The sequence below is a fragment of the Lissotriton vulgaris genome, chromosome 9, assembly GCF_964263255.1.
Source record: "Lissotriton vulgaris chromosome 9, aLisVul1.2, whole genome shotgun sequence".
NCBI classification, from domain to species: Eukaryota; Metazoa; Chordata; class Amphibia; order Caudata; family Salamandridae; genus Lissotriton; species Lissotriton vulgaris.
This window is the reverse complement of record NC_141697.1, coordinates 286,662,138-286,681,696: the sequence shown is the minus strand read 5'-3', so window position 1 is coordinate 286,681,696 and position 19,559 is coordinate 286,662,138. Positions and strand designations below refer to the sequence as shown.

Below are 19,559 nucleotides of genomic sequence, written 5' to 3'. Positions count from 1 at the left end.
TAAACCACATTCATTCATAATAAGACTGTATTACTTATGACTGCTAATAGCTGTCATCATTTATCAGAAATCGAAAGTATTAGCTAAATTGAGTGCATCAGCGAAATGGCTGCAATTTTCCAGCCACCATAACAATTTAGCATTTACTAGCATGCGTTAGGACAGTTAAGGTTTGCAATGGCAGTTGACACACTGAAACTCTGCTAACAGACGTTTTAGGTTGATAAGTGTTTTCTGCTGGCCTCTGTGAGTGCTCCACCCACTAATACATCTGCTACCACCCAGCCTACTCAGCCTTTCTTCCCAGCCTTTCATCCTTCTAATAATAATAAATGGTTTACTATTAAATTGCTTTGTAATAGCACCTATGATATGCACTTGATTCCAATTGGTACATAATGTATTGCAATTTTGAGCTAACAATGTTGAAGGAATTCTGTGATCCACCCATCCTCAAACAAATACAATCCTTGCTAATATAGCCTGAGTTAACTTCAAGATAGATTATTCCAACTTTTTGCGCTTTAGCTAAAGGTGCAGCAAACAAAAAAAGTGATGGGCGAAATGTTGGAATTAATCTCTGCCACTGGTAATTAATTGGGCTGCATCCTTGTCCAGCGTTATTTTGCCCACCATGCCACCTCAGATAAGACCCAGCCATATGCAAATCAGTCTTGGTCTGCTGAAGCCCATGCAGGTAAGAGCGTTGGAGCCTGTTGGGGGGGAATTTTGACAGGCGACGGCGAGGCAAGATGTATTATTTATTTAATTTTCCCACGTGGTTGTCTGACAAAACCTCCCCCACCCCGGCCCCACTGCTCTTACCTGCATGGGCCGCAGCTAGCCTTGGTTCTGCTCCAACAGGAAAAGTCCAGCCTGAACCGCCAAGCCTGGTTCTCTCTGAAACCGGCACACAAGACACCCAATACTTATTTTTAGCCTTGTTGGGTCTCTTCCAGAGCCGGACTGGCTGTAGCGGGCATCGGGGATTTCCCCGGTGGGCCGCCAAGGTTGGGGGCTGGGTTTGGGCCCCTTGGGGCTGATTTTGTTACAGGGCCGTTTTTGCAACATAGATGCAATATCGGCCACTGTAACAAAATCGTCCGAAACTGGCAATGGCAAATAGCTCGGCCGCACCCCCAAGCCCCCAGGGGGCGGCCTGAGCACTTTGCCTCACCCCGTTTTGTTTCCCAGCCCAACCCTGGTAACGAGGCTTGAGTTGCACAGTAAGCACAGGACCTAAGTCTGGGCCTACCCATCATTCTTAAGAAATCATAATGAAGAATACAAAAAAGTGATAGAATGAATGTTTGAATTATTCTCAGTCACTGGTGAATTCTTGGGCCACATCTCAGTCCATCGTTTTTTTGCCCACCATGCCTCCTGAGTTCATATGCAAATCATCCTTGGCCCTGCTCCAGCAAGAACAGTCCAAACTCCAAGCCAGGTCCTCTGTAAAACAGAATACAAGTAAGCCAAGACCATCTACTCTGAGGTGTCATGAAGGTAAAAAAACGATGGACTGGGGTGAGGCACCCAACGATCTCTAAAGTGTGCTTCACAAGATGTTAAAACTTGCTTTCAGGTGAAGCAAGTAAATACCTTTGATCCATAAATACCTTCCTGAAGTTGCTGCCTTAATTTTAAGCAACCCAATCTGCCACTTCAACCCTGGCTTCTCCTACACTCAACCACCACTCATCAACTGGAAATCCTTTATGTCTCCTGTAGACTGATCACAGTCTCAAGATCCGCCCTCCCTGCCAATCTTAGATCAGAAACTATTTTCATGAAATAGATACTTTCTTAAACTTAAGGATGCGCTGTTTTATTTTCATTCAATGGCGTTTTGCAAAGTTCCAGAGTTCAAAAGATGTAATGTGTCCCAGTTTATCTTCAGTTAGGCATGTGAGAAGTTTTTCTGCCTTTTGTGAGATTATGTTCACTGCCATATTGATCATTCCCAGCCACAGCTCAAAAAGTATACAGCCTTTCCCTGCAAGTTTACCTACTACAGATCCTAAAAATGCACAATGTTATTACAAAGGAGACGTCTGTAAACTGGTTTATGCAAGGTATTTCGTTTGTAGAGCCATTTTGTTAATGCAGGTCACAAAAGTGTCGATTTTTACATAGGGCAAAGCAAAATTTTATCAGTCGTTATGAAGATGCAAAGAATTCCATAGAACTTTGCAAAGGTTATCCAAAAACCTTGGAACTTTGAGCACCACCTATTTAAACTCCATGAGGCAGATATACAATCCCGTTGCACCACTTTTCCGTCACTTTTAACATGGGGAAAAATGACGCAACGGTGGCGTAAGGGGCTTGTACATCTGCCCCCATATATTTAATGAAATTTGTTATGCAGCTGAGGCAGGGCCAATGGACAAAGAAACTGATCTATCTATACACTGTGGATGAGTTGTCAATTCAAACTTTCAATAGAATTTAGCAAAGGAGCGAAAAAACATTGGAACTTTGCGCCCCATTTACTTAATCCCATTTCTTGAATGGCTTATAATGAGGGGGTGGCAATAGTCATAGAAACTGATTCATACACTGTTGATTACTTTCAAGGCAATCTACAGAAATCTCCTCTGTCTCTCTTGTAGGAGAGTAGGGTCTACTTCTTATGGTTACCCCCACTTTTTGCTGTGTTTCACTGGTTTTTCGACTTTAGTCTGGCTGTTGTCCTGCTAATCAGGTCCACAGCCTAGCTGTTCTCTCTCTAAATTGATACCATGTACTTTAGGTACATACCAGATTGGTTACTGGGTCACCCTTGTGAGTCCTTGTACATGGTACCCTAGGTACCCAGGGCATAGGGACCCCAGAGGCCTACCAGGGGCTGAAGCATGTATTATGCCACCCCTGGTTAGCCTTCCAAAATGGCACCACAGGTCTGCACTTGCAGCCTGGGTAAGGTGGTGTAATCACAATCACCCCTTACTTAGAAATAGTATATCTATATCTATATCTATATCTATATCTATATCTATCTATCTATCTATCTATCTATCTATCTATATATATATATATATATATATATATATATATATATATATATATATATATATATATATATATATATATATATATATATATATATATATATATATATATATATATATATATAGACACATATTACCCTATAAGTCACTCCTATGGCAGGCCTTGACAATCCTGCTTGGTTTTGTTTGAGAGGGTGCCCTAGCATGAGCTGAGCCCCTCTTCAGCTTTCGGAACCATCTCCTTATAGCTGTTCTATGATATAGCGGTACAAAAGGGGGTGGTGATGGACGGAGCATCGGAACCAATCAAACACTCACACCCAATCAACAGATCTGGGTTTAATCCATCCCCGTTCTTTAGCCCACTCTGCCACGCCAGTTCAGACATGGCCATATGCAAATCAGTCTGACCCTGTGCCTCATGGGAACAGTCCAGCCCGAACTGCCAAGCCATGCCTTCCCTGGACCAGAAACAAGCTTCCTAGGACCGGTTTCTGGCAAAACAGCCATCTTCAGCCAGACTTGCTTGAATCCAGTGGCAAAGTGAGCAAGGGACTCAGGTCTGAGCATACCCTGCCAACTTATGGCGGACAAAGTGGTACAAAAGGGAGTGGTGATGGACGGAGCATCTGAACCAATCAAACACTCATACCCAGTCAACAGATCTGGGTTTAATCCATCACCGTTCTTTAGCCCACTCTGCCACCCCAGTTCAGACATGGCTATATGCAAATCAGTCTGACCCTGTGCCTCATGGGAACAGTCCAGCCCGAACTGCCAAGCCATGCCTTCCCTGGACCGGAAACAGCTTCCTAGGACCGGTTTCTGGCAATACAGCATCTTCAGCCAGACTTGCTTGAATCCAGTGGCAAAGTGAGCAAGGGACTCACGTCTGAGCATACCCTGCCAACTTATGGCGAACAAAGCGGTACAAAAGGGAGTGGTGATGGACGGAGCTCATTTGGCCACTGGATTCAAGATAGCCTGGCTGATGAGGATTATGAATACGAAACCGGTCCAGGGAAGACATGGCTTGGCAGTTCGGGCTGGACTGTTCCCATGAGGTACAGGGTCAGACTGATTTGCATATGGCCATGTCTGAACTGGGGTGGCTGAGTGAGCTAAAGAATGGTGATGGATTAAACCCAGATCAGTTGACTGTGGCTGAGTGTTTGATTTGCTCAAATGCTGCGTCCATCATCCCTTTTTGTATTGCTTTGTTCTATGATATAGCCATTCCATATAGTCTTAAAAGCATTATAATCCTCACGGTTAATGCTAACTTTGGTTTGGCTTTATCAAAACATGTCGTGTAAGGTGTCAAATGCTTTGGAATACTACCCTCCTGACAGTTCTGGCAGCGGGGGTAGCATTCCACCCTTCTAGAGGGAGGAGACATGTACATACTGGTATACCTGGTTAAAGTTAAACAGAGCCTCAGCATCACAAAATGGATGCTGCTGCCACAGACACGAGTCTGCCCACCTGCTGCTGTACGAAACTCCGGCAGGGGAGGCCTGGACAATAGGTTTCCTGTCCAGGGAGGTGCTAGCACCTCCTCAGACAGGCTTTAGTGTATTGGGGCAGGGTGGATTGCGTTCAGTGTATGCTTTTCAGACACTGCCTGAGGCACACAAGGTGCTCCATGCATTTCCCAGTTCAAACCGGTTGCTGGGGCACTCAGCCTCAGCTCTGGCGCAAAACTGGACAAAGGGGAAGGGGGTGTGACCACCCCCTCCCCAAGCCCTCCCATAGGTGGGGCCATAGAGTTAGTCCATCCCCTAAACTTAGTATAAGTATAGGAACCCAGGGGCATATTACCAAGGAATAGCGATATTTATCGCAAAATGCGCTTAGCGCATTTTTTTTATCGCTGCCTATCGCTGGATATGTTAGCGGAGAAAACATGCTATTAGCAACGTTTTTCTCCATTGTGCTAAAATATCCGGCGATAGCGGCGAAATGCGTGAATAGCGCTGAGGATTCAGCGATATTCACGCATTAGCGACGAAATGCTCTTAGCCATGTTATCCACCTCCCATTGGATAACATGCTAAGAACTGGTCTGGGCAGGTGTTAGTATTTGGAGATATTCATGCTAAGCGCAAATATTTCCATCGCTATGCCTGCCTTGCTAATAAGCGATAGCGACATTAGCGACTGCTTTCAGTCGCTAACTGGTTGGGTACGCCCACTTTGCATGTCATTAGCGATAAACATCGCTGACATGCAAAGCGGGCCCCAAACTTAGTAATATGCCCCACAGTCCCTAGGACTTCAGATTACCCTGGACAAAACTCTGAAGAAGAAATCTCGGACCTTCGACATTTCATTTCGACTGAAAGACTGAAGAATCTCCCTTGGGGTCAAGGAGTGATCCCCCTGTGCAAACAGGCACCAAAGAAGCATCTTTGCCAGTCTGCATTTTTGAGGCTCCCACCGGATCCCAAAGAATCTGTGACACAGGACATAGACTTCCAGACATCTCTGAAGCTGACATGAGTTCCCAGCAGAGCCGAGACCTGTAGCTGACACAGGAGACTTGGGACATTAACTCTTGGAGATCCTGCATTTTTGCAACTGCACCTACTTCATGAATTTTCCTGAAGTTGTGCATTGGGCTATTTGAAGCCCCTTCCCCGAGCACCTTTTGCACCGAAGTACAGAGGCCAGCACTCCACGAGTGACCCATGAGTCCTCTTTCTTCACCACAGCTTGAGGCTCCTTTGTGGTTCCTAGTCCGTTGGCTAGTGGGCCCCCACAAAGGGCAATCCTTTGTTTCTTGAGCTTTCCTGGTTGCTCCAGATGTGCTCTGGCTCCTCTCCAAAGGGGGAGTCCCTCAGATATTGCTGGTCTGCACCGAAGCCAATCTCAACATCTTGCGTGGGTTGCTGTTACCAAGGCTTGTTGGGTCCAGTCTGGAATCCGACACTGCAGCACTGGATGTCCTTTTAAATCTAGCTCGAATCCAGCTCCTGGTCATCGTCAATGCCTCCTGGTCCTCGTGGCTGAAGAGTCAAACTTCACCTACTTCACTTGAAAGCACCCAACATTGGCTGGCATCTTCTTGTCGCCATCCTGGTCAATGGCTGGTGACCCAGACTCTGTCCCCTCTGCTTTCAGGTTCTTCACATCTCCGATCCACCCTTGGATTCACCCGAACACTTTTCCGCTGGTCACCGGCAGCATTTCTTCGCAGCTCCCTATTGGAATCAACGACAAAACCCGACACCAAAAGACACCTATGCACCCGGCTTCCCTGGGTGAGGTAACACGAATACTCTGGTGCTCCCGTGGGTCTTGACTCTCGAAGTGTCCTAGTCTAAAAGGGTTCCTTCGTAGTTCACCTCTAAGTGTCCTTAATCTTTAAAATTGTAACATGTTCGTTCTCCATAGAAAGTCAAAGGTGATTCGCAGCTGTGTTTAGACACTGCACGCGTCCACCGTGGGTCTCCTGTGTCCCTACTTTGTGTGTTTCCTGGTTGCCCCAGCAGTTCCACAGGCCCTAGGCCTGACTTCTATCCCTCACGTGGTTCTTAGCTCACTATTTTAGTATATGTTTTGTGAGGCCCCTAGGGCATAACGTATACTGTGCAACTTATCGTATGCTAATTAAGTTCCTTGTATTGTACTTTTACCTCTAGCTTCATAAAGATACCAGAGGGGTTGTGTTTAGATTAATTACATATATATTTGATATATACCTTGTGTGGTGTGCTTTCATTTGATCATTCAAGAGATTATAAACTGGTAAAATAACTTGCCTAACTCGCCTCTAAGTCTTAGCCTGAAGGCTGCTCTCCACAGCTACCACTAGGATAGCTTTCTAGAAGGTTGACTTCAAACCTACCATCAATAAGGGTCGTTTGGACTGGTGCAAGGTGCCCACTAGAATAGTGGACATTATATGCCAGGCCAACTTCTCAAATCTCTCACTCACATGATAAATCTCCGAAACAGAAAAAAGGAAAAAGAAACTCAGATATTTAAACAAAAAAAAGCATGGGGTAAGGGTATGCATATAACCTTATTTATTTATTTTCATGTTTTTCTAAAAACGTTACCTTACCATAAAGGAGTCAGCATATGCTATAAAGCAAGAACATACTGAGATGACAAGCACTATTACAGAGAACAATCACATATAGCATCAAGTAAACAACAAGAATTGGTAAATGCAATAGTTTTCGCCTATGTGATCATTAATTATTTTTTATTGTTGTAAGTTTTAACTTGGCGAGTATGTGTAAAACTGATATGGTGAACTAATATTTGAACGGGGGTACCTGAATGCCAGGCACTATGTTACGAGGAGAGAGAAAGGGATAAATACAGAGACAAGGAGGGACTGAGAATGACGGACTGAGGAAGGAAGCAAGAAGATAAGTAAGGATTCAAGAAAAAAGAAAGAAAGAGAGGGTCAGTGAGCAAGAAAAACATTTAAGAGAAAAGGGAGTGTGTCTGATGGTATCCCCAAATTACATGAAAACGTGCGTATATTTTCACTGGAATGTCTGTTTTTAACATAAACATTGTTTATTAAAACAGAATGTTTTCTTATACCATCGAAGCAAATTACTCTATTTCTAAGAATCGAATTGTCGATGCCCAGGTGAGGTTAGCATGACCATGGGGAATGCAAGTAGGTCACACTGTAACATCGGTTTGTCCTCACCACGTGAAGGACCTTCATATCTTTCTCCGCCGGCGCCTTCCCTTCAACTAACACTTCAAGGCTTCAAGCTCCTTCGTGCAACAACACCATTGCTTATTTTAAGAGGCGTAAACCTCCGACAACACATGGCTGTGCCTATAGTGTGTAAAGAAAGTATAGTGTGTAAACAAAGGGTTTCATTTGGTTAAACCTCACTGAATGCCATACGTTCGCGTTCAGTTAATTAAATTATGAGTAATCCGTGTTATACCTACGTCTTCTTTCTACCGCAGTAATTTGTTGCAACTGTAAATCACCCATGCTAACTGCGAATATCATGTGCAAAATGTAAATCACCCGTGCTAATTGCGAATACCATGTTCTTACTTCAAAGCACCTGTGCTGGGAATACTGTGTGCTTAATGCGAATCACCAGTGGCTGGGAAATAAACCACCAATTTAACAACCGGGCTAACAATATCCCATAAATACAAATCAGAGGCAGCTCGCAGAGGTAACACTGTGAGGCGGGGCAGGGCTGGGTGCGAAGGTAGTGGCGTCCGACATACAGCAGCAAAGGTGAACGTAAATAAATAATTAAATATTTGCCATCTTATGTCAGACTCCACTACCCCCCTACCCAGTCCCACCCCCGCGCCACCTCACCACCCTACAGTGTTACCTCTGTGAGCAGCCACTTCAAATCACCCTTGCTAGCTATAAATGCCATGTGCCGTTAATAATTCGCAGTAACTGTGTATACGCTGTGCTAACTTAAAATGACCAGTGCTCACTGCAAACCAGCCGTGCCAACTGTGCATACCCCACAAGAACTGTAAATAAGCATTAATGGCTCTTAACAGCTCCGCTACAAATAAATCACCCGTGCTAACTGTTCATCAAACAAGATAAGTGTGAATACCTCCATGCTATCTTCAGATCAACCATGCTAACTCCGAATAGAGAGATACGAATAAATGAGCGCTGTTTTTGGAATAAAACATACCAACTGTAAACTAGCTGTGATTACTGTAAATCATCGGTGATGACTGTGAATCCTTCATGCTCACTGTAAATCATTTTTGATGGCTGTAGATACTCTTAGCTAGCTGCAAATCACCCGTCCGAACTGTAAATACGGTGAGTTAACTGTAAATCACAATTAATGTCTGCAAATACCACACGTTAACTGTAAAATCACTCACGCGAACTTTCCACACCATGTGCCATTTTAAAGTCACCCATGATACCTGTGACTACCCCTTGCCAACTGTAAATCACATGTGAAAACTGAAACCCCCCAAAGATTGATTCCATAACATCCACCGCCTGGGAACCTTCTTTCCTTTACTGCCACCGGCGATCTCTCCCTATGTACTTTGGAAGCTTGGAGACCCTGGTTTCCTGGTTGAGGCTATAAGGCTCTATTCAGCGTCCTACCACTCTCTGAGCATCACTTTTCGACCCAGAGGTGCCCATGGCCCCTACCACTATTTTCCTGGACAGTGGCCCAACACTCACTACTGCTTTGGGGAATGGCGAAGATCTGCAAATTTAGGAGCTGTCTCTTCCACTTCTCCTATCATGGTGGAAAGGCTACCGTGATTGCCTGGCCCCCTCCCCTCTGCCTTTCACAATGCTTGCATCTCAGGTGGAGGTGGAGTTTGCTGCAGTGCCTGTCCCCAAGATGGAAACTGGTGCCAGTCCTGACTACCGCCGCGGGGAGCTCCCAAACTGAGCTGGTGGGACGTTCCACGGAGTCAAGTATCTCTCCTGATCTAAAATCATTGGTCATCGTCCTGTTCTGGATCAGTCCTCATCACCCGACCCCGCTCCTGCTCACCCTCCATGACACTTGACTCAAGATCTTTCCATCGGCAGCTGAGACCTAGATATTTTGACTGACGCCCGGTGGAGCTACCTCACGAACTAAAGGGGAGCTGGGCTATGGATTTCCCTCCTTGACCATCACCTACCCAGCCGGTCCTTGGGCAAACTCTCCTGCGTCTCTTTACTGGACTTTTCTCCCTTCTCCTCTTCACCATACACCCTACCCCCTTCTCTCTACTTTTCTCCTCTATCCAGCTATTGACCTTCGCCCTCACCTGTCCTTGCTCATAGTTCTCACTATGTCAATCCACTGGACTTTCTTCTGTGAACTTTCCCTCGTCAGTTGAGACCTAGCTATGTGACTGATACCCAATAGAGTTACCTGTTTAGCTATTGGGGTGATGGGCTGTGGATTCCCTCCTCGGACGTAATCTACGAAGTCGGTCTTTGGGCAGACTTCCTTTCACCTCTCCTGCTGTCTTTTCTCTCATCCTCCCCTTCACACTTCCCCCTTCCCCCCTCCTCTCTATTTGTCTCACCTTTCTTTCCTCTCCCAATTTGTTGCTTAATTTTTGACGTAATGCGTATTTGTTTTCATTTTCTGTAACTTTGTGTAGCCTAATGTAAAGTGCTCTGATACCTACAGGTCTAGCCAGCACTATATATAACTCATAAATAACGTTCCTCTGAACTTCTGTTGGACCTTTGATGACGCCCCATGGGAGTCAAACCTGTTTGTACTCACCTCGATGCACGAGCAACCTTGGCCGATACCTGGTGGAGCTGTCATATGCAGCTAAAGAGGAGTCTGGCCCTGGTTTACCCCCTCCGCCGTCACCTACCCAGCTGGACATCTGACTTTGTTTTGCTCATTTTTCCCGTTGTGTATTCCCTCCCTCCCCCTCCTCCTCCTCCCCTGTGACTCTTTGATTTAAGTGATGCAACTATGTAACCTGAAACCCCCTTTTGTACCGCTTTTGGCCGCCATAAGTGTGGCAGGGTATGCTCAGACGTGAGTCCCTTGCTCACTTTGCCACTGGATTCAAGCAAGCCAGGCTGAAGATGGCTGGAATGCCAGAAACCGGTCCTCGGAAGCTTGTTTCCGGTCCAGGGAAGACATGGCTTGGCAGTTCGGGCTGGACTGTTCCCATGAGGCACAGGGTCAGACTGATTTGCATATAGCCATGTCTGAACAGGGGTGGCAGAGTGGGCTAAAGAACGGTGATGGATTAAATCCAGATCTTTTGACTGGGTGTGAGTGTTTGATTGATTCAGATGCTCCGTCCATCACCACCCACTTTTGTACCGCTTTTGGCCGCCATAAGTGTGGTAGGGTATGCTCAGACGTGAGTCCCTTGCTCACGTTGCCACTGGATTCAAGCAAGCCAGGCTGAAGACGGCTGGAATGCCAGAAACCGGTCCTCGGAAGATTGTTTCCGGTCCAGGGAAGACATGGCTTGGCAGTTCGGGCTGGACTGTTCCCATGAGGCACAGGGTCAGACTGATTTGTATATAGCCATGTCTGAACAGGGGTGGCAGAGTGGGCTAAAGAACAGTGATGGATTAAATCCAGATCTTTTGACTGGGTGTGAGTGTTTGATTGATTCAGATGCTCTGTCCATCACCACCCCCTTTTGTACCGCTTTGGCCGCCATAAGTGTGGCAGGGTATGCTCAGAAGTGAGTCCCTTGCTCACTTTGCCACTGGATTCAACCAAGCTGGGCTGAAGATGGCTGGAATGCCAGAAACCGGTCCTCGGAATCTTGTTTCCGGTCCAGGGAAGACATGGCTTGGCAGTTCGGGCTGGACTGTTCCCATGAGGCACAGGGTCAGCCTGATTTGCATATAGCCATGTCTGAACTGGGGTGGCAGAGTGGGCTAAAGAACGGTGATGGATTAAATCCTGATCTTTTGACTGGGTGTGAGTGTTTGATTGATTCAGATGCTCTGTCCATCACCACCCCCTTTTGTACCGCTTTTGGCTGCCATAAGTGTGGCAGGGTATGCTCAGACGTGAGTCCCTTGCTCACTTTGCCACTGGATTCAAGCAAGCCGGGCTGAAGACGGCTGGAATGCCAGAAACCGGTCCTCGGAAGCTTGTTTCCGGTCCAGGGAAGACATGGCTTGGCAGTTCGGGCTGGACTGTTCTCATGAGGCACAGGGTCAGACTGATTTGCATGTAGCCATGTCTGAACTGGGGTGGCAGAGTGGGCTAAAGAACGGTGATGGATTAAATCCAGATCTTTTGACTGGATGTGAGTGTTTGATTGATTCAGATGCTCCGTCCATCACCACCCCCTTTTGTACCATAACTCATGTAAAGCGCTCTGATACCTCCGGGTCTAGCCAGCGCCATAGAAAACTTTTAAAATAAATGAATAAAAGATAATTGAATCGCCCGTGCTTGGTGTAGACCACTTTTGCTATCTGTGAATACCGATTGTAAGCTTGAACTCCCCTTGCTGCGAGTACCACGTCCTCACTGGTGCTGTGAATGTACAATTTACAACTTTTTTTTTCCTGTCGATCCATCACGGGGGGGGGGGGGTCGGTGATTTTTTTAAGTGTGTGTTCCAAGTGAGTGTCAGCCATCTAATATTGTGAGCTCAATGTCAATAGAGAGGAGCAACAATGTGATGTAAGGACTAAAGCAGCTGATCTTGAAGCTGGGGAACCAGGTTCATGTCTCAGAGGGAGGATCATAATCCAGTAATTATTGGCAAATTAATTACTTTTTCCATGCCTGGGAATGTGCCCTACTGTAATGCAACTGGTGCACGTGTACAGCACTCCAACAGTGTGTGCTATTTAAAATTGCAAAAATCAAATTATCAAGCACGCTTGAAATGCGTGCAGCCACAGAGAGGCTAGGTAAAGGGCTGAGGACAAACAAAGCAAATGCTGTGCAGTCAAAACCTTAAAACAAAAGTCCCACAAAGGGATGAAAACCGTACATGGGCCACAGGAGACTGATAAGAGGAACACGTAGAGGAACAACAGGAAATAGTATGCTATAACCAGCCGCGGTCGGTAGTAGGAGTTTCTGCAGGGCGGTGACGTGGGGAGGGGGAGGGTCAGGGTGGGGGGTAGTAATGTATGGATTACGGACCTTAACAGGTAAGTAAACATATAAATAAATAAAACGAATTTCGTTGCGTGCACTGCATCCCCAAATGCGATGCAGTGCGCGCACCGAAATTCGTTTTATTTATTTATATGTTTACTTACCTGTTAAGGTCCGTAATCCATACATTACTACCTCCCACCCTGCCCCTCCCCCTCCCCACGTCACCGGCCTGCTGGAACTCCTACTACCGACCGCGGCTGGCTATAACCAATCAAATCAGAGTGGAAAAAGTGGCTAGCACAGGAACCAATAAAAAGCAAAGGGGAAGGATGTAAGCCCCTTTTAAGGTTTATAATGAACACTATGGGTTTTCACAAGCACAGTGTAATCGCTGTGCAAGCGAAACCTGAAAAAGACGTCTTCAAACAGGAAGAGTGTGTCAACAATCAAAAAGAGGAAAGTGCCAACAGCTGCACATTAAGTGCCCCATTAAGATAGCGGGCGCAATCCGCCCGCCATCCTTGCTACAAAGACCCCCCGCCATATTAACATGGCTGGGTGGCCCGCGGCAGGGGGCGGAAAAGGATTTATATGGTGGGGGTGTCTATCAGACACCGCCATCCATATTAGGATGTGCTATTTTCAATGCCAATGCAATTTTCAATGCCTTTCCGTGGTGGTAATGCCGCCACGGAAAGGCATGCGGAGTCTGCTCTGGGGGCCCGTTGCGGGCCCCCAATGATTCAGGTGGGTGGGGGGTGCACATGGGGGTACCTATAGTACCCCCCAGCACTTCCATGCACAACATGGCAGGCACCGCGCAGTGCCTGCCATGTTGTGCATGGAAGTGCACTGCATGCCTTCCTACCATTGTGGCGGGCGGTGCTGAGTGCACCTCCGCCACAATGGTAGGAATGCTGGATGCGCCCGCCATGGTGGCGCATCCTAATGCCATGCACGGGCATTAGCATAATGCCTAACCCCCGCCCTTATAGCGGGCGGTCCCTAGTACCGTGAAGATGGCGGGCAGGCAAAGTCCACCCGCCATCCTAATGGGGGCCTCAGTTCTAAGATTAACATAAATAGAAAGGTAAAAAGAGCAGCAGAACTGAGGGGACAGGGAAGTACTGGGGAGTATGAGAATGGAAATGAAAGAGGTTAGCAGGTGAGAATGTGTACAACCTTAAGCAGTGGGGAAGTTTGAGGTGGTAAAAGAGTTGCAGTAAATGGTGAAATGAGATGAAGATGGAGAGAGGCTAGGGGCAGGGGAGGACCAAGTAGAAACTCTGGAAGGTCGGGGTAGGGTAAGTCACAGAGGACTCAAAGATAGGGAAAGAAGAGACATTAAGACATTAGCAAAAAGTTGAATAGTAAATTGTGTGTTGAAACTAGTTTATGTAAAGTTTAAACCAGATATTTTTTTCATCTTGCTACAGAATTGGACCAAAACGTCTGAGTTCCTCAAATCAAAAGGAAGATAATTTAGCTCCTGGATACCTCCAGATATGGGCATGCTTTTTGTGAAACTGGGAAGATATCAGGTGAGCTGTTGACTCTGAAGGGCAAGTAATTCTGGGGTAGAGTTAGTCGTGGACGTTTATTCACTAAAATGCCAGGTGCAGAGGAGGTGACATTGCACTTGCTTTGATCCTAATGTCGTCAAGAAAGTGACACATTTTCCTTGAATCTTTCCAGAAAGTGATGTCAGATGACCTTGATCCTAAAGACATCGCAATAATTGACATAATGGAAGTTAAGAACCTCTGAAGAGCACAATTAATATATTAACACAACAGTTACTAACACAGATAAATGTCTTGTTTTATATACCTTGTCCTTGAAAATATATACTATTATGCACAGTAAATACTATGTTTGTTACATATGTGATTAAGGGCACAAAAAGTATCAGAAGCTGCTGATTAAATGTGAAAAGGTGTCTACCTTTAGTTTTATAAAGGCAGTGGGTGAACTTCAAATCAGAATTCGCCATTTACGGACAGAAAGGGCCTTTCACATTTATTTTCTAAGATGTTTGCTACCATTTGCAAACAGAAAAACTAATTGACAGAGACAAAAGACACTAGCAAACTGCACAGGTTAAGACGTGTCGGTAACTGCAAATCCAGTGTTGGATTCAATATGTCATCATTGATCCCCTCAAAATGAACCCAAACTTAATTCCAAAAAGACCGTAAGACTCTTCTTAAAATAGTTTTCTCTTTGGATCAACTGTCCCCTCTGTTCTGCTATAATCCAAGGTTCTTTTTCCCTTACCCAAAACCCTTGTTAGCCTTTACTTATTGTCTGCATCTCCGAATTGTTCTATGCAAAGCACACAATTGTCCTTGTCCACATATAAATACGTAACATAAAATGCACAAATAACAAATTCAAGACAAACAAAAGAGATAGCGCAGTATGGATGAAGGACACCGCTTACTCACATGTGAGTGACTTTACTGAGACTGTGGAAGGAATGGGCCTCCAGCCTCTGGAGCGTTGTATCTATAGAGATGTAACTAAAGAAAAAGCAGAAAAAAGTGATGGTTACGCAAATCTCCACGAGGATATCATCAAAGCACCCTCACAGTTCCCTAAAATCATAACAATACAAAGAATTCCATCCACATTTTTCCAAACTTCATAATTCTGCACACAAATCTAGATTTCGGGGATGTACTTTGCCATGCATGATTTGATCCCATTTGTTCTCCATACAATAAAAGTGAAGAGACAATCATGAGAGGCCTGTAATTCAGCAAATACCTCAAACTGAGAACAAGGGGCCAGATGTAGAAAAACATTTTGGGGTTGAAACCCCTGCAATTCGCAAAATCACAGGGTTCGCAACGGCAAAATGTCTTTTTACGAAATGCTAAACTTTTGAGAGTAAGAAAAGCATTTCAATGTTCTTTGTAGGAACAGGTACAGCTAGGACCCATGTAGAGTCTGGGAGTAATAAGTAATCAAAGAAACGGCCAGGCCCTAACCTGCAGGCACATTCTGTTACCATGTGCCATTTCACTTGTTGTTCTGAAGTCTTAATGGAATAATAGGTTCTAGAGTGTTGATTGGACAGATGGAAAGGGGACAGGACCACTCCCCTGAAGCGCATTGATAGTGCACCAGACTATGTATATGAAGGAATCAGCATACACTTACAGGAGGTGCACAAACCACAGGGGGTCTGCAGCACAACTGCACTTTTCACACTCTTCAGGCTTCCCAGCATATCACCATTGCTGGAAGATGCTTTCAGAAGAAGGAGGCACCATGAACGGACCTGTAAGGCAGAATGACCTAAAAACTACCTGAAGCACGGGAGCCATATGGATCAAGTAATTACAGCAGAGTATGACTTTTACTTGAGTCCTCCTGTGCAAAATGCTGCAAAAATAGCAATGCGGCCACACTGTGTGGCTGTGTGCAGTGTTTAATTTCTAAAAGAATAAGTGCTTGGCCAAAGTTTCGCTAGGAAGCTTCCCGCTGGCGCTACTTAATGTCAGCATCCTGAATACCATGGTTGCATAGTCTTGATTTCAAATCAATTCCCCTTTCATTCACCAGCAGATACTCCCTTATCCTTTATCTCACCCTTGCAAGTTCTTTTGATCTCTGCTTTCTCCCTTTGTCACACTATTTTTCGAGACTTCTCTTCCTTCTTCTTTCCCTCTTGTGTGTTTTTAGGTCTCAGCTAGCGTAGGCTGCACACATGCGCAGTCTCGCTGGCGAGATTTAATGTCTTGGAGTAGCGAGGTTAATCCCCGCCCCTCTTCTCCATTGGCTGGCCTCCTAAACGGCAGCCAGCCATTGGAGAAAAGGTCCCAGTGACGTTCATTTTTCCATCTAAGCCCCATCCTTTTGTGATTGGGGGCATTTTTTTACTTTCTTTCGCCCTCTTCTCCATTGGCTGGAATGTAAACAATAACAGTCAAAAACACGCCCGTTGTTTACATTCCAGCAAATGAAGAAAAGGGGAAAAAGAAAAACATGCCCCAGTTTGAAAAGGACGGGGCTTCCTTTTCAGAATGGTGGGCGTGTTTTTTATTTCTTTCTCCCTTTAAGCCCCGTCCTTTTCCGACTGGTGGGCGTGTTTTGACTGTTGTGCCAGTTTTGAGAATGTGGTCAATAAGAAAGTATAATTTTGTTTGTAATGACTTCTCCTAGTGCGTTGTCTCATGGTGATAGATATCTCAGTGGGTTGTATACTTCTTATAGGTAAATTATCTGACTGACTTTACATTCAAACGTAATCTCTACATCGCCGTCTTCATCTTTCTGTTGTCGGAAAACATTGCACAATTGTATCTCTCCATTAAAAACCCATCAATAGACTATAGATTTTGTACAATTTGCTATTTTTTCATTAAAAGTATGTTCTTTTATGGAACATTTATATTGCACTGTGGTGCTCTTCTCGGTTGAACCGACGATTCGTAAATATGTATTTAAAGCCTTCCTTGACGTCTTTCGCGAAGAGAGTGTACTTTGAATTGGCCACAGCCTTATCACTGACCGCTCTAATTTGGGTAAAGTGTTATATTGTGTACCAAGAATAAGCCCACTTGTTCAGCCCCTCACCCTCACACACACTCAGACCCCCACTCACCCTCACAGCAGGCGCTGTGTGTGTGTGTGTGTGGCTCTGTGTGTGTGTGTGGCGCTCTGTGTGTGTGTGTGTGTGTGGCTCTGTGTGTGTGTGTGGTGCTGTGGATCTGTGTGTGTGGCTGTGTCTGTGTGTGTGTGTCTCTGTGTGTCTGTGGCTCCGTGTGTGTCTGTTGCTCCGTGTGTGTCTGTGGCTCCGACACATGGCTCCGTGTGTGTCTGTGGCTTCGTGTGTGTCTGTGGCTCTGTGTGTGGGTGTGTGGCTCTGTGTGTGTGTGTGTGGCACTGTGTGTGTGTGTGGCTCTGTGTGTGGCTCTGTGTGTGTGTGTGGCTCTGTGTGTGTGTGGCTCTGTGTGTGTGTGTGTGTGGCTCTGTGTGTGTGTGTGGCTCTGCGTGTGTGTGTGTGGCTCTGTGTGTGTGTGGCTCTGTGTGTGTGGCTCTGTGTGTGTGTGGCTCTGTGTGTGTGTGGCTCTGTGTGTGGGGGTGCAAATGCAATAGGTCTCGCATTTGCGAGAGATTAAGCTATTGGCATTGTAAATGACAATGCCATTTATTTATCTGTTTTCAAAACCAACACATAAATAACAATTTTGTCATTTACAATGCCAATAGCTCTAACTTTTGCAAAGGCAAGACCGTTGCATTGTAAATGCTTGATCTCTATATTGCTCTGTCTGATAAGAAAAAAAAGCGCTTGTCCCATAAGATTAGTCCTGGTGGGCCCCACCTACAGCCACCGTCTCAAATTAACCACTGACTGTGTGACTCTCTTTGAAACCACCATATCGGTTACAATAGCTGCCAGAAGCCCTGAAACTGAAAACAAGTAGAAAACATTGTTTTAAACTTCATTATAAAATATTAGTACTTATAACATGTTATATAAAGTCAATTTTGTGATCTCTACATCCACCAATTACTTAGCCCCTTAAAGATTTTATTTGCAAGTGTGGGTTTGCCCACCCGATAGATGTCCATGAACAGCCTATGGCCAATGTAATGACAGTGGTGAATGTGAATTTTAGATTTTGCTGTGGCTGTGCTCCGGCGCAACAAAGGGACACTGATTTACCAACCTCACCTGTGTTCACTGCAGATCCTATTGGTTCATCATTGTGAATATTTATAAAGCAGATCTATTAAAAGCTTTTCACCTTCGCAAACCAGTGGCCGCTCCCCCTTATGAGTGTGGTCATCCCCTCCTCCTTATTGTATACTCTTTTTTTTCACCTTTTCTTTCATTTTATCCTTTTTTTTATAGGATAATACAGTCACAAATGTAGTTGGGAAAGGCATTTAAAATTATATTAATATTGAGCAATTAACGATAATTCACTCTTGGTTTTCCCAAAAATGCCGGCCCTCTCTGCAATAAAGTGTCAAGCAGCAGCCTGAGGCAGATCATCTTCTTGATGACTGGCAGAGGTGTATGGGGGAACCTGCATCGGAGAGATTTTCCAGGGCTGGAGAAGTCTCAGCCATGCCCTAATAGGCCTGACACGAACCAGCTTTCCATATTTATGATTCCATGCAGCATTAGCTGAAAAGCAGCCTTGGGCTTCAGCCCTGTTGTGCCCAGGGCTACCTGTCAATCAAGCTGTCACCCAACCCTTTCCTATTTTGTGATAGTGTGTGATGGCATATTTTCAATTACTTCACTAGCCCCACTCCACGTTGGCAGATGATGAGGTGAAAAACCAAGAGACTAAAAGCTGCCCAGGTTTCAGCTTTCAGTTCCTGCTTTAGAGGCAGAGTCTAAGGGGAGCTTTGTACCTCCCACGAGGGTCTAGCTGGATAATGGTATGTAACAAAAAACATCTCAAATGTTGGGTGTGTGCATGTTTGAGAGTGTGTGTGTGCATATGTATGTTTAAGCATATGTGTGAGTGTGTGTAAGTGAAAGTGAGTGAGTGAAAGAGGGTGGGAATGACAATAAGTGAGAGTGAGTGGCTTTGAATATAACTGTGAATGAGAAGGAATGAGTCTGCGTGAGTGGGACTAAATTAGACTGAGTGAGAGCGGGGTTATGAGAGTGAGTGATATTGAGGAACTCTAAGCAAAACTAAACGAGGGCAAATGAGTGTGTGATAATGAGTGTAGGTAAGAAATAGTGTGAGTAAATATGAGAGAGTGAGAATAAATGTGAGTTTCTGAGTGAGTGAGTGCAAATTAATATGCAAGAATGAGTCTAAGAGTGAAAAAGTGTGGTGAAGTGAAAGTCTGTGCTAATGAGTTTGTGTGAGTGAGACTGAATGTGTGGTAATGAGTGCAAGGGACTGTAGAGTGAGAATGAGTGTGCGAATGAATGCATGAGCATTAGAGTTTGTGGGAAAAGAAGAATGAGTGTGAGTGTGAAAGCGAATGCGTGAATTAGAATGAGGGAGTA

General features: G+C 45.2%; 1 protein-coding gene across 1 annotated transcript in view; it reads right to left on the bottom strand.

Annotated features, from left to right (window-relative positions):
- TSHR (thyroid stimulating hormone receptor) overlaps positions 1-19,559 on the bottom strand; it is a 618,302-nt gene that overhangs the window by 284,346 nt on the left and 314,397 nt on the right. The window contains exon 3 of the mRNA XM_086937590.1: positions 15,013-15,087. Coding sequence (XP_086793716.1) covers positions 15,013-15,087 — 75 coding nt within the window. The remainder of the gene's footprint in view (positions 1-15,012; positions 15,088-19,559) is intronic.